This window comes from Lepidochelys olivacea (assembly GCF_965140295.1).
Source record: "Lepidochelys olivacea isolate rLepOli2 genome assembly, chromosome: 17".
NCBI classification, from domain to species: domain Eukaryota; kingdom Metazoa; phylum Chordata; order Testudines; family Cheloniidae; genus Lepidochelys; species Lepidochelys olivacea.
The window spans coordinates 22,654,187-22,667,759 of NC_140427.1; the positions used below are offsets into that span (position 1 = coordinate 22,654,187).

General features: G+C 41.8%; 1 protein-coding gene across 3 annotated transcripts in view; it reads left to right on the forward strand.

The window, feature by feature from the left end:
- CWF19L1 (CWF19 like cell cycle control factor 1) overlaps positions 1-13,573 on the forward strand; it is a 58,569-nt gene that overhangs the window by 7,370 nt on the left and 37,626 nt on the right. For all 3 annotated transcript variants that reach the window (XM_084650965.1, XM_084650964.1, XM_084650966.1), the window contains exons 4-6: positions 3,609-3,710; positions 7,242-7,456; positions 9,609-9,727. In XM_084650965.1, coding sequence (XP_084507091.1) covers positions 3,609-3,710; positions 7,242-7,456; positions 9,609-9,727 — 436 coding nt within the window. The remainder of the gene's footprint in view (positions 1-3,608; positions 3,711-7,241; positions 7,457-9,608; positions 9,728-13,573) is intronic.

Genomic DNA, 13,573 nt, shown 5'->3' on the forward strand with positions numbered 1-13,573 from the left:
TATAAATATATCAGAGGGATAAATACCATGGAGGGAGAAGAATTATTTAAACTCAGTACCAATGTGGACACAAGAACAAATGGATATAAACTGGCCATCAGGAAGTTTAGACTTGAAATTAGACGAAGGTTTCTAACTATCGGAGGAGTGATGTTCTGGAACAGCCTTCCAAGGGAAGTAGTGGGGGCAAACGACATATCTGGCTTCAAGACAAAGCTTGATAAGTTTATGGAGAAGGTGATATGATGGGATAGCCTAATTTTGGCAATTAATTGATCTTTGACTACAAGCAGTAGATATGCCCAATTGCCTGTGATGGATGTTAGATGGGGTGGGATCTGAATTACTACAGAGAATTCTTTCCTGGGTGTCTGGCTGGTGAGTCTTGCCCACATGCTTAGGGTTTAGCTGAACCACCATATTGGAGGTCGGGAAGAAATTTCCTCCCAGGGCAGATTGGCAGAGGCCCTGGGGGTTTTTTGCCTTCCTCTGCAGCATGGGGCATGGGTCACTTGCTGGAGGATTCTCTGCACCTTGAAGCCTTTAAACCACGATTTGCGGACTTCAGTAGCTCAGACATACGTTAGGGGTTTGTTACAGGAGTTAGTGGATGAGATTCCATGACTTGCGTTGAGCAGGAGGTCAGACTAGATGGTCATAATGGTCCCTTCTGACCTTAAAGTCTGATTCTATGATTAACAGCTTTCCGCCCCAAATATGAGTTCCACGCTGGTTTAAGAGACAAAACAAATTTACTAAATACAAAAGATATATTTTAAGTGATTAGAAGTGATAGCAAACAGATCAAAGCAGATTACCTTAGTAAATTAACAAAAAACGCAAACTGAGTTTAACACATTAGATAGGTAGGATATAAATTAGCAAATTTTCACCCTGAGTGATAAACAGACTGGCAGTTTCTTAAGGTACAAGTTGCCTTGGCTTTCCCGGGTTTTCACACACAGGCTAAAAATCCTTCTAGCTTGGGACCATCACTTCCCACAGTTCAGTCTTTGTTCCTCAGGTGTTTCCAGGTGTGTGGTTGCGGGGAGAGTGAGGTCCCCCTGTGATGTCATTTACCCCCTTTTATATCTTCTTCCCACTTCCTGGAAAGCTCTCTTGCTGTGACCTGGGTCAAACAGTTTCCATTGTGTAGTGCTGTCTCTTGAGAGGTTTCTATTGTACACAGTTCCTAGGGTAATCCGTGTGCTTGTGTGCATTTCCTCAATAAGCCATTAACATTGTTTGGCCTTTTTACTGTCGTATCTGAAAGGCTGCTTGTTGGTGTTTTCAACCTCATGACATGTTCCAGTAACACATACTAGCCAAACTTAATAACTTCACATACAGCGGTAGCACACACAATCCAATGAGATTACTGTCTAGCAGATCAAGACTTTTAGAATGACACCTCCCAAGGCATACTTTGTATAAGGCATATCCTAATTACATGGCAGTGGTGAATAGTGGGGTGTCACACCTATGCAATTGTATAGCCTAACTTACATTTATTCAAGTTTTTACATTTTTTTTGTTTGTTTTGTTAGAAGATTATGATTTTTTTTTAACTTGTGATTTGTCAATCTGTTTGGATTGAAATTCAGATTAAATTAGAAATTCACAAAAACTGCATTTTTTTTTAATTAAATAAAACTACCTGAAACTTGCTGAATATGTACAAAAATTGTCAGAACATGTTTTGGATTCAAAACTGATTATACAAAGAAAGAATTATAAGTAGTTATTGAATGGAACTGATTATCTCTGGTCAGTTTGTCCTTCAAGATTTTGGAACTGGTAGTTCTCATCCTCTCACACCTAGGTAGTTTTTATTAATAGATTGGAAGAGGGGAAACAAGCTTTCCTGCTTTTTCATCTCCCAGTAGGTTTCATTGAACTTGTCATTGAATTGAGCTATTTGAATGAACTGAAATAAAGAAAATATTCTCTCTGCACCTGCAGAAGTGGCTACTGCTGTGAGAAGCTGATTTAGCATTTTAGCAAGTTCCAGGTGCTTAGCCAGTGACTCCCACCAGTTCAGTAGTTTAATGTTCTTTATAACTTGGGAGAAATTATGCACTGCTTATTTTTGGTATTTAATTTAAATTATTTTAACAGATTGATAAATTTTGACCTTAACATAGGCTGTCAGTTTCAGATTTAATTTTAATCTGATTTAAATAAAATTCAGTTTATTTTTTTAAAGTGGCTATCCACTTCGTTAGGCATGTACAGTATAAGCTTTTTTATCCAGGATGTTGCGGGAATGGGGCATGCCAGTAAGTGAAAAATGCCGGTTAACTAAGGGGGAGGGAGTTTGGGTGTGGGAGGGGGCTCAGGGCAGGGGGTTGGGCAGGAGTTTTGGGGTGCTGCATCCGGGAGAGGGGGGCAGGGGCGATCTGTCCGGGGTAATCCTCGGAGGAGGCACGGCAGATGGCTTTGTGTGCTGCCCCTGCCCCAAGTGCTGGCTCCGCTGCTCCCGTTGGCTGAGACAGCTGAGAGTTTTGCCTTCTAGCTAAACTTTGTTCTGTTGTTACCTCATTTCCTTGATTCAGCCCCACTCTGTTCTGCTTCATCTCTCTGTCCTGTCTAGTGTGTAAGTTGTAGTCTCTGGAGTAGGAACTCTCTTCTTAAGGCTTGTACAGGCAAGTAACAATCACAAAGGGGTTTGTTCTTGATTGGATTTCCTGGGTGCTTCCATAATATATTGATCATTTTTTCTAAGCTGGGAAAGATGGTGATTGACCCTTTTCACATCAAACCTTTCTAAAGAGGTTAGCAGCAGTATTGGAAGAGATTGAGTCTTCACCTATCACATGTTATGGAGAGGTTAAACTCAGTCTTCTGAGGGCAGGGAGATCTCAGCAGAGGAACCTCAGATCTGGACTGACTTACCCCCATTCACTCTTAGACCTGGCCAACACACACAGTTGTGTGGATATAAGTAAAGGTGTCATTTTATTTTCAGTAGGTGAAGTGACGCAACTTTGTTCACTCTGGACACTTACAGTGGTTTAAACCTGGTTTATCTGTTTAGCTTATGGCGGTACATTTTTATAGGTGAAAGCTAAACTGATGAGTCCACACACAAATTGCACTGTTTTAACTAAACAAATGTAAGTGAAACTGGTGCAAGTTGTGTGTATAGGCAAGCTTTTAGTTCTTAGGGCCAAAGCTTAATGAGCTCCTAGGTGTCATGCAAGTTTTGATTATTTACACTGGCTTTTCTTGATGGGGGAGATTTACAGTTGATGGGGGAAGGGATTTGAGAATCATTTAATCTTGTTGGCATTATCCGTGAAAATGTTCTTAAGGGACGCAGTCAACTTGAAATCTACCCAATTAAAAAAAAAAATCTGTACTTAAATATACTCTACTAGTATGTACTATAATGTTCAATTTAGGTGTTTGCTTTTTTGTTAGTTTTTTTAACTGGTGATTAATAAATTTCAGTGAAACGGGCAGGACCTAATAAACTCAATTTCTGGGTCCAAAACTATAGTACATTTCCTCTGTAGTGAGTCTTTACTTCATAATAGTAAATACAGAATTGAATAAATGTCACAGTTCTGAAACAAGTGAACTAATTGTGTGTGTTTCTTCTCCAGCTCCTATTCCAACGTATGTCTTGGGTGCCAATAACCCGGAAACCGTACATTATTTTCCAGATGTCAATGGCTGTGAACTAGCCGAGAACATTACATACTTAGGTAATGGTATAGATTTTATTTCTGTGTTGTGACTCCGATCTGCTTTTTAGGGGAGTATTAAAATATTGCTGTAGTAGTGCCTTAATTTAGGTTGTGACGGCCCTTTCATTCCAAACTTCACTTGATCATTTCTTCACTTGTTGATACCTTTCGCTGAAATCATTTCAGCGAATCTCTCGTACTGAGTCTCAGGCCCAAGATGAATTGTTTTTGAAACCTTAGTAAAATCTATTCTGCTTTTTTTTTTAGATGAGCAACATAAAAAGACATCGTTTGTACTTTTACAACATTTTCAACTTTTTCGGAGCTCAACAGAGCTGTTTGGGTTGTCAACCTGAGCTTGTTGGGCAAGTTTCAATGAAGTCGTCAACTTTGGGGAAAAAATTGTTGGGAAACAAGTTAATGGCAAAAGAACAGTATGCATTGCATTTATGCAGTATGAATTTTCCTTCCTAATTCAGCTATGCATTTATTGTATGTTCATGCAACAGAACTGTGCAAGAGTTAGTCTACCACAGCTAGCATGAATCCAGCTAGTGTGAACTACAACACCTGTGAAGACAATGCAGCATAGACTTCAGAGTGGGCTAGCAGTCAGGCTACTTACCTTGGGCCAAACTGGGCTTGTACGACCTCTACTGGAGCTTGCCCTGCACTGTTTTCACTGCTGTTGTTACCCAGGCTAGCTGGATTCAAGCTAGTTCAGGTAGGCTAGTCCATATACAGAAGATAAGAATGGCCATACTGGGTAATACGGTGGCCAGTGCCAGATGCTTTAGAGGGAATGAACAGAACAGGACAATTATTGAGTGATCCATCCACTGTTGTCCAGTTCAAGCATCTAGCAGTCAGAGGCTTAGTGATACCCAGAACATGGGGTTGCGTCCCTGATCGTCTTGGCTAATAGCCATTGGCGGATTTATCATCCGTGAATTTACCTAATTCTTTCTTTTTTGAACCGAGTTATACTTTTGGTTTTCTCAACATCCTCTGACCTCTGTTCTTGTGTTATGTGAAGGTGTCATAAATATAAAGGGAAGAGTAAGCCCCTTTAAAATCCCTCCTGGCCAGAGGAAAAATCCTCTCACCTGTAAAGGGTTAAGAAGCTAAAGGTAACCTCGCTGGCACCTGACCAAAATGACCAATGAGGAGACAAGATACTTTCAAAAGCTGGGAGGAGGGAGAGAAACAAAGGGTCTGTGTCTGTCTGTATGCTGCTTTTGCCGGGGATAGACCAGAAATGGAGTCTTAGAACTTTAGTAAGTAATCTAGCTAGGTATGTGTTAGATTATGATTTCTTTAAATGGCTGAGAAAAGAACTGTGCTGAATAGAATGACTATTCCTGTCTGTGTGTCCTTTTTGTAACTTAAGGTTTTGCCTAGAGGGATTCTCTATGTTTTGAATCTAATTACCCTGTAAGGTATCTACCATCCTGATTTTACAGAGGTGATTCCTTTACTTCTATTAAAAGTCTTCTTGTAAGAAAACTGCATGCTTTTTCATTGTTCTTAGATCCAAGGGTTTGGGTCTGTAGTCACCTATGCAAATTGGTGAGGATTTTTACCAAACCTTCCCCAGGAAGTGGGGTGCAAGGGTTGGGAGGATTTTGGGGGGAAAGACGTGTCCAAACTACGTTTCCCAGTAAACCCAGTTCAAGTTTGGTGGTGGCAGTGGAGATCCAGGGACAAAGGATAAAATTAATTTGTGCCTTGGGGAAGTTTTAACCTAAGCTGGTGAAAGTAAGCTTAGGAGGTTTTCATGCAGGTCCCCACATCTGTACCCTAGAGTTCAGAGTGGGGGAGGAACCTTGACAGAAGGGGTAAATAACGTTTCCTTTTTCACTTTCTCCGCACCACTCATGATTGAATAAACCTCTATAATATCACCCCTTAGTTGTCTCTTTTCCAATCTGAACAATACCAGTTTTTTTAATCTCTGCTTATATGGAAGCCGTTCCACACCCTTAATCATTTTTGTTCCTTTTCTATGTACCGTTTCCAATTCTAATATATATTTTTTGAGAGGGGACAACCAGAACTGTATGCAGTATTCACGGTATGGGTGTTCCATGGCTTTATATGGTGGTGGTATGACATTTTCTGTCCTCTTATCTATCCATTTCCTAACGTTTCCAAACATTCTGTTAGCTTTTTTTAACTGAGGCTGCGCATTGAGCAAATCTTTTCAGAGAACTATGCACAGTGACTCCAATATCTCTTTCCTCAGGGGTAACAGCTAATTTATACCCCATCATTTTGTTTGCATAGTTGGGATTATGTTTTCCAAAGTGCATTAGTTTGTATTTATCAGCACTGAAGTTCATCTGCCATTTTGTTGCCCAGTCACCCAGTCTTATGTCATCCCTTTGTAATTCTTCACTGTCTGCTTTGGACCTGATTACCTTGGGTAATTTCGTATCCTCTGCAAACTTTGCCACCTTATGTTTACCTCTTGTTCCAGATCATTTATGAATATGTTGAACAGCACTGGTCTCAGTACAGACCCTTGGGAACCCCTCTATTTATCTCTTGCCACTGTGAAAACTGATTATTGCTACCCTTTTGTTTCCTGTCTTTTAACCAATCCAGGAGAGGACCTTCCCTCTTATCCCAAGACTGCTTACTTTGCTTATGAGCCTTTGTTGAGGGATCTTGTCAAAGGCTTTTTCTAAGCCAAGTATACTATATCCACTGGATTACCTTTCTCCACATGTTTGACCCCCTCAAACAATTCTAATAGATTGGTGAGGCATGATTTTCCTTTACAAAAGCTGGGTTGACTTTCCCCAACAAATCATGTTCATCTGTGTGACTGACATTTCTGTTGTTTTAGTATAGTTTCAATCAATTTGTCCAGTACTGAAGTTAGGCTTACGGGTCTATGTAATTGCAAGGATCCACCTCTGGAGCCTTTTAAAAACAGGTGGCATTACGTTAGCTACTCTCCAGTCATCTTGTACAGAGGATGATTTAAGCAATAGGTTACATACCAAAGCTAATATTGTAGTTCTACCATTTCATATTTGAGTTTCTTCAGAACTCTTGGGTGATACCTTTTGGTCCTGGTGACTTATTACTGCCGAATTTATCATTCGTTCCAAAACCGCTTGGATCAGATCCCATGCGCTTCTTAGGACTGTATCATGAACTGCCTCTCCCCTTGTGGGTTCCAGAACTAGCTGCTCCAAGAAGCCGTCATTGATGGTGTCTAGAAATTTTATCTCTGCATCCCACCCTAAGCTGACATATACTAGGTGGGTATGGGGGTTGTTGGAATCCCCCATTGTTATTGTGTGTTCTATTTTTGTCACCTCTTTAATCCCCCACAACATTTTAAATGGGAAGGGTTTCTAGTCATTGAGCCAAATCCTGGAGTCCTGACTGCAATTAATGCATTACCAGAGCCAGTCAGTTTCCTCATAAACAAAAGACTGAATAAATAAGCAAGGACTGCAAAACTTGGCCTCCTGTTAGCATGACACATTTTAGTAGTTTCTTACAATACTTAATTTCATTTGTGTTTTACTACAGGTCGTAAGGGTATTTTCAGTGGCACTTCAGGACTGCAGATTGCCTACTTGAGCGGTACAGAATCCCTGAGTGAGCCAGCTCCTGCCTACAGTTTCAGCTCCAAGGATGTCTCAGAACTGAAAATATCTTTATTATCTACTCCAAAATTCAAAGGCGTTGATATCTTGCTGACATCCCCCTGGTCCAGAGGTGTAGGGAATTTTGGAAATAAACCTGTAAGTATTCAAATTCAGTTGAAATGGATTAAATGTGCAGTTAACTAATACTCTGACTTCCACTCACTGTAGCTGTTTGTAGACTGAAAAAAAACAACTTTAAAAATGGTTTGTCTGACTGGTTTCTGTTCTTAGGATGCTTATCTTGGCTCTTGAATTGGGTAAGTAGGGCTCATAGTGTGTTCTTGAGTTCAGACAATAAGCTGTCTATCTTTCCCGTGGACTGATTGTTTTCCACACTAGGATTGTTTGTGGTACAAATTGAGCCATTTTTAATTCCAATTAATCCTTTGAATCTTTTACTAGCTGACTTGCAGATCTTGTAATTTCTTCAGTTTCATGTGTCTGAAGTGTGCTGAATAATCTGATTTCACCCACAGGCCTCTTTCAGACTCCTTGTAACAGCAGCTTACCTTTCCCTAGTGATGAGGCACATCTGCTACCTCAGTTTCTCCACTATCAGTGGTCTTCTATGGGCAACATTGCTGTGGTGCTCTTGACCCTCTGGTTAAAAGTTAGTCTCTCTTCTGGGGACAGCCAAAAGTCCAACTAAACAAATAAGACCTTCCAGCCCTCTCTGGGCTCTGAATAGTTCTTTGCCTCCTCCAAGAGCTCAATAGTCCCTTATCCTTCTTAGGGCACTTTTGACTTTTTGTTGTCAGTGCAGGAGTATATACCCGCCACCCACAGGTAGGACTCTTCTGCTCTGGGTTGTGGCCCTAACCACCTGCTTCACTTTCCCTCAGCCGTTTCCTGCATGACCTGTTGTTTGTCAGTCTGCTGCCTCTGGAGAGTCTCACTCTGCTCTCTCTCAGCACCTCCTGCTCCCATGGTCTCTTCTCTGCTGTGTGGAGGTCAGTGGAGTCTCTGTTGGTCCTTTCCCAGGCCCCACTTCCTGGAGAACCAGCTAGCATAGTGCTGCTCCTGCTAGCTTTCTTTTCGCTGAGCACAAACTGCCTTTTATAAGTCCCAGCAGGCCTGGCTGTCAATCACATGGTCTCCGGACACTGTCCAATGATCTGGGTGGTAAACTAGGCACAGGTGAGGCTGGACACAGACTCTTAAAGGGCTAGCTCACCCTGTGATGCTACTGAAGTTTATATACCTCTTACCCTGAGTAAAGGTCATTAATTGTCACTCAACACGTTTTTCCTGCCCTGCTGACTTTTCCGTTACATGTCTGTAGTCAATGCAGGAAGCATCCACTATAGAGTTGAGTTCCAACTTCCAGTCAAGCTCCCATTTTCAGTTGCTGTTATTGTTTTCAAACACATTTTGGTGGGGGAAATTTCATGGTTGGTGTTGGTTAAAGAATGGGTGTGGTGATGGAGGCTATTGGAAGTGGAGGACGAACATTTGAGCAAAAGTGTTCAGATTTGTATTAAGTGAACATGGGGAAAATAATTTCCCCCATATGTTCTAAACACAGATTTTTCTCTCTGAACACTTAAAGTCTAAAACCAGAAACTTTGTACTTGTTGTATTTGGAGATCTTGTTTATATTAACAAAGTAATCAAGGTTTGAAGAAATAGTTTGATTTACTATTTTTAAAGGTTTGCATTTTTAATCTGTGGCCCCACAAATGGTTTGCTGGCAGAGAGTCCCAGCCTGACTTACCTAGATGGTTATTTGGGCTGGTGCTTGTGGTAGTGATGGGGAGGGCATGGGGCGAGGACATTTGTGGGGGCTGGGGAGCTCTCATGGATGGGGATAAGAAGGGGGAGCATAGATATTCCCCAGTCTCTTGTTTGTTCATGGAGGGTGTCCAATGGAGAACAGGGCTGAGTGGGGGAAGAGAGGAGGGGCTGGGGGGCAGCTAACTAGGGGGGGATATGGAAGAGTGTGTGTATCTGGAGATTATATCTAGCCACTCACTGCCAGGGCTTCTGAGCTCTGTGCCAGAGCTTTCCCTGTGTTTAAAAAGTACGATCTCTGGTAGCTGGAAGAGCTGGCTCAGTAGCTGAGCTTTTGAAGCCCCACTGCAAGCCATATCTATGGGAGAACTCTGGCTTGAACGTGCTGCTGTTCAGCAGAGGTACAAAGCACTACATTTCTAAAATACACAGAACAAAGAAACTCTGTGCTGAACCATTTTTCTCTGCATTGCAAACCCACAGGATTTTAGAATAATGCTTTATTTGCATTTCATAGGGAGAAATGGATACTAAGAGATGTGGATCTGTGTTAATATCTAATCTAGCCACAAGTCTGAAGCCAAGATATCACTTTGCTGCATTGGAGAAGACCTATTATGAAAGACTTCCTTATAGGTATGTAGGACCTTGAGTAACCACTCTTATTTTATAAGAAAGTTTGGTTTTCTAGTGCATATGGGAAGGAATTCTAAAATTATAATGTACTAAACCCACATTATAGTTTGTAAATACCTTAATTTATTCCAGTGTACACCCTGACTTCATCTCAAGCATATTTTGTGGCCATAACTGCCATCTGCACTAGGAAGTTGACCCATTGCTGATAATAGATGTCAGCAATACATCCCCACAAACTTATGTTGCAAATAGAATAACTGCTACTGTGGATTTCACAAAACACGTTTCCTCACCAAAAGGTCATGGCAGCATTCTACATGGTTGGAGACAGATGAAGTTAGGTATACTGGCCACTACAGGGAAGAGAAGCAGGAGGAATTCCACATACCTGGAAGTTTCCTATCGATACCAGGTTCTCATTGGACCTGCTGGAATTTCCACAAAGGGAAGGGAGAGATGTATTCAGCACTGGTGAGGCCACATCTGGAGTACTGCATCCAGTTTTGGGCCCCCCACTACAGAAAGGATGTGGACAAATTGGAGAGAGTCCAGTGGAGGGCAATGAAAATGATTAGGGGGATGGGGCATGTGACTTATTAGGAGAGGCTGAGGGAACTGGGCTTATTTAGTCTGCAGAAGAGAAGAGTGAGGTGGGATTTGAGAGTAGCCTTCAACTACCTGAAGCGGGGTTCCAAAGAGGTTGGAGCTAGGCTGTTCAAAGTGGTGGCAGATGACAGAACAAGGAGTAATGATCTCAAGTTGCAGTGGGGGAGGTCTATGTTGGATATTAGGAAAAACTATTTCACTAGGAAGGTGGTGAAACACTGGAATGCGTTACCTAGGGAGGTGGTGGAATCTCCATCCTTAGCGGTTTTTAAGGCCCAGCTTGACAAAGCCCTGGCTGGGATGATTTAGTTGGTGTTGGTCCTGCTTTGAGCAGGGGGTTGGACTAGATGACCTCCTGAGGTCTCTTCCAACTCTAATCTTCTATGATTCTGTGTATGGGACATATGTATGGGTGGCAGCTCGGCCCAGCCTATGAGAAAATCAAGCTTACCGGCAGAGTGTTCTCCAATTTTCCAAGGAAGACAGACAATCCTTGTTGGGGATTCAATACTAAGAAGAACTGAAATAGTGTTCTGCAAAGGACAGGAGGACAACCAAAATGTGTGCTACTTTTCCAGAGCCAAGACATGAGATGTTTCAGAGTAGCAGCCGTGTTAGTCTGTATTCGCAAAAAGAAAAGGAGGACTTGTGGCACCTTAGAGACTAACAAATGTATTTGAGCATAAGCTTTCGTGAGCTACAGCTCACTTCATCGGATGCATTCAGTGGAAAATACAGTGGGGAGATTTATATACACAGAGAACATGAAACAATGGGTGTTACTATACACGCTGTAACAACAGCAGTCACTTAAGGTGAGCTATTACCAGCAGGAGAGTGGCGGGGGGGTCACATAAACACCACCCTATATTGGAAACCTGCTGACCCCTATTCCTACCTACATGCCTCCAGCTTTCACCCAGACCACACCACACGATCCATTGTCTACAGCCAAGCTCTACGATACAACCGCATTTGCTCCAACCCGTCAGACAGAGACAAACGCCTACAAGATCTCTATCAAGCATTCTTACAACTATAATACCCACCTGCTGAAGTGAAGAAACAGATTGACAGAGCCAGAAGAGTACCCAGAAGTCACCTACTACAGGACAGGCCCAACAAAGAAAATAACAGAACGCCACTAGCCATCACCTTCAGCCCCCAACTAAAACCTCTCCAACGCATCATCAAGGGTCTACAACCTATCCTGAAGGACCACCCATCACTCTCACAAATCTTGGGAGACAGGCCAGTCCTTGGTTACAGACAGCCCCCCAACCTGAAGCAAATAATCACCAGCAACCACACAACAAAAACACTAACCGAGGAACCTATCCTTGCAACAAATCCTGTTGCCAGCTGTGTCCACATATCTATTCAGGGGACACCATCATAGGGCCTAATCACATCAGCCACACTATCAGAGGCTCGTTCACCTGCACATCTACCAATGTGATATATGCCATCATGTGCCAGCAATGCCCCTCTGCCATGTACGTTGGTCAAACTGGACAGTCTCTACGTAAAAGAATAAATGGACACAAGTCAGACATCAAGAATTAGAACATTAAAAAACCCGTCGGAGAACACTTCAGTCTCTCTGGTCACTCGATTACAGTCCTAAAAGTGGCAATTCTTCAACAAAAAAACTTCAAAAACAGACTCCAACGAGAGACTACTGAATTGGAATTAATTTGCAAACTGGATACTATTAACTTAGGCTTGAATAGAGACTGGGAGTGCATGGGTCATTACACAAAGTAAAATTATTTCCCCATGTTTATTCCCCCCTCCCCCCCACTGTTCCTCAGACGTTCTTGTCAACTGCTGGAAATGGCCCACCTTGATTATCACTATAAAAGGTCGCCCCCCCCCCCCCGGCTCTCCTGCTGGTAGTAGCTCACCTTAAGTGATCACTCTCGTTACAGTGTGTATGGTAACACCCATTGTTTCATGTTCTCTATGTATATAAATCTCCCCACTATATTTTCCACTGCATGCATCCGATGAAGTGAGCTGTAGCTCACGAAAGCTTATGCTCAAATAAATTTGTTAGTCTCTAAGGTGCCACAAGTACTCCTTTTCTTTTTAAGACATGAGATGTTAATCCAAGATTGAATAAGCTTTTTAAGTCTATGGGGAAGGATCCATTGGTGGTGATTCAAATTGGCAGTAACAGCACAGTGTTGGGAGATATCTCGGAGATGGTAGATGAACTCAGTGAACTTGAAGCATGCTGAAGAAGAGTGTCCAAACAATCTTCTTTGAGATCCTTCATGTCCCATGAGCAAAGGAAGGCAGAAGAGTCTGGATGTGAATTGCTGGGTAGGAGAGCTTTGGTTTTGTGGAATGTTGGTCCATGTTCTACAGGTAGAGGGATCTGTGTATTTTGTATAGCCTTCACCTCCAATCTCCTGGAGGGTTGGGTTGGCTAAGTAGCCAGGAGGGAGTTAAACTAATAGTAAAAGGGGATGGTAAAAAGATGGAAGATATGAGTGCTTAAAAACTGAGATGTTGAGAGCAAAATTAGGGAAGGAGCCAAATGACATGAAGAGGAGAAATTTTTGAGTTGAATTCTTGAAATTCTTCTAATTCTTGGAGCCTGAGTAACACACAAGAGGAACTGGGATTGCTCATTTATGAGCATAAATTTGATCTAGCTGATATAAATGAAACCTGGTTGGATGATTCCCAAAATGAAATGTTAAAACCAGTGGTTGTAACCTATTTGGGAGGATCGTGTGAACAAAAGGGGAATGCGAGTAGCACTTTGGGGGGTCGGGAGGTGGGAATGGCATAACCGTTGTCTGCATCACTGATCACTCAGAAGGAAAAGATCTTGATTGCTTATGGATCTATGTCCTAATAGATAAAGAACAAGACGGGGTACTAGTTCGTCTCTGGTACAGGCCACCAAATCACACATGGAATAAGATGATTGCTTCCTCATGGACCAATCTATAATGTGTAAAGAGAAGAGAAAAATATGTGATTATGGGGGACTTCAGTTTGAGTGACACATGCTGGAGGTCTCATGCTACCAATACTAAAATGTCCTTGGATTTTGTAAATATTACAAATAGCTAGCGTGTCAATTAATCTCTGTTAACTCACACGATTAATTTTTTAAAATTAATCGTGATGAATCTCAGTTTTAATCACACTGTTAAACAATAGAATACCAATTGAAATTTATTAAATATTTTGGATGTTTTTTACATTTTCACATGTATT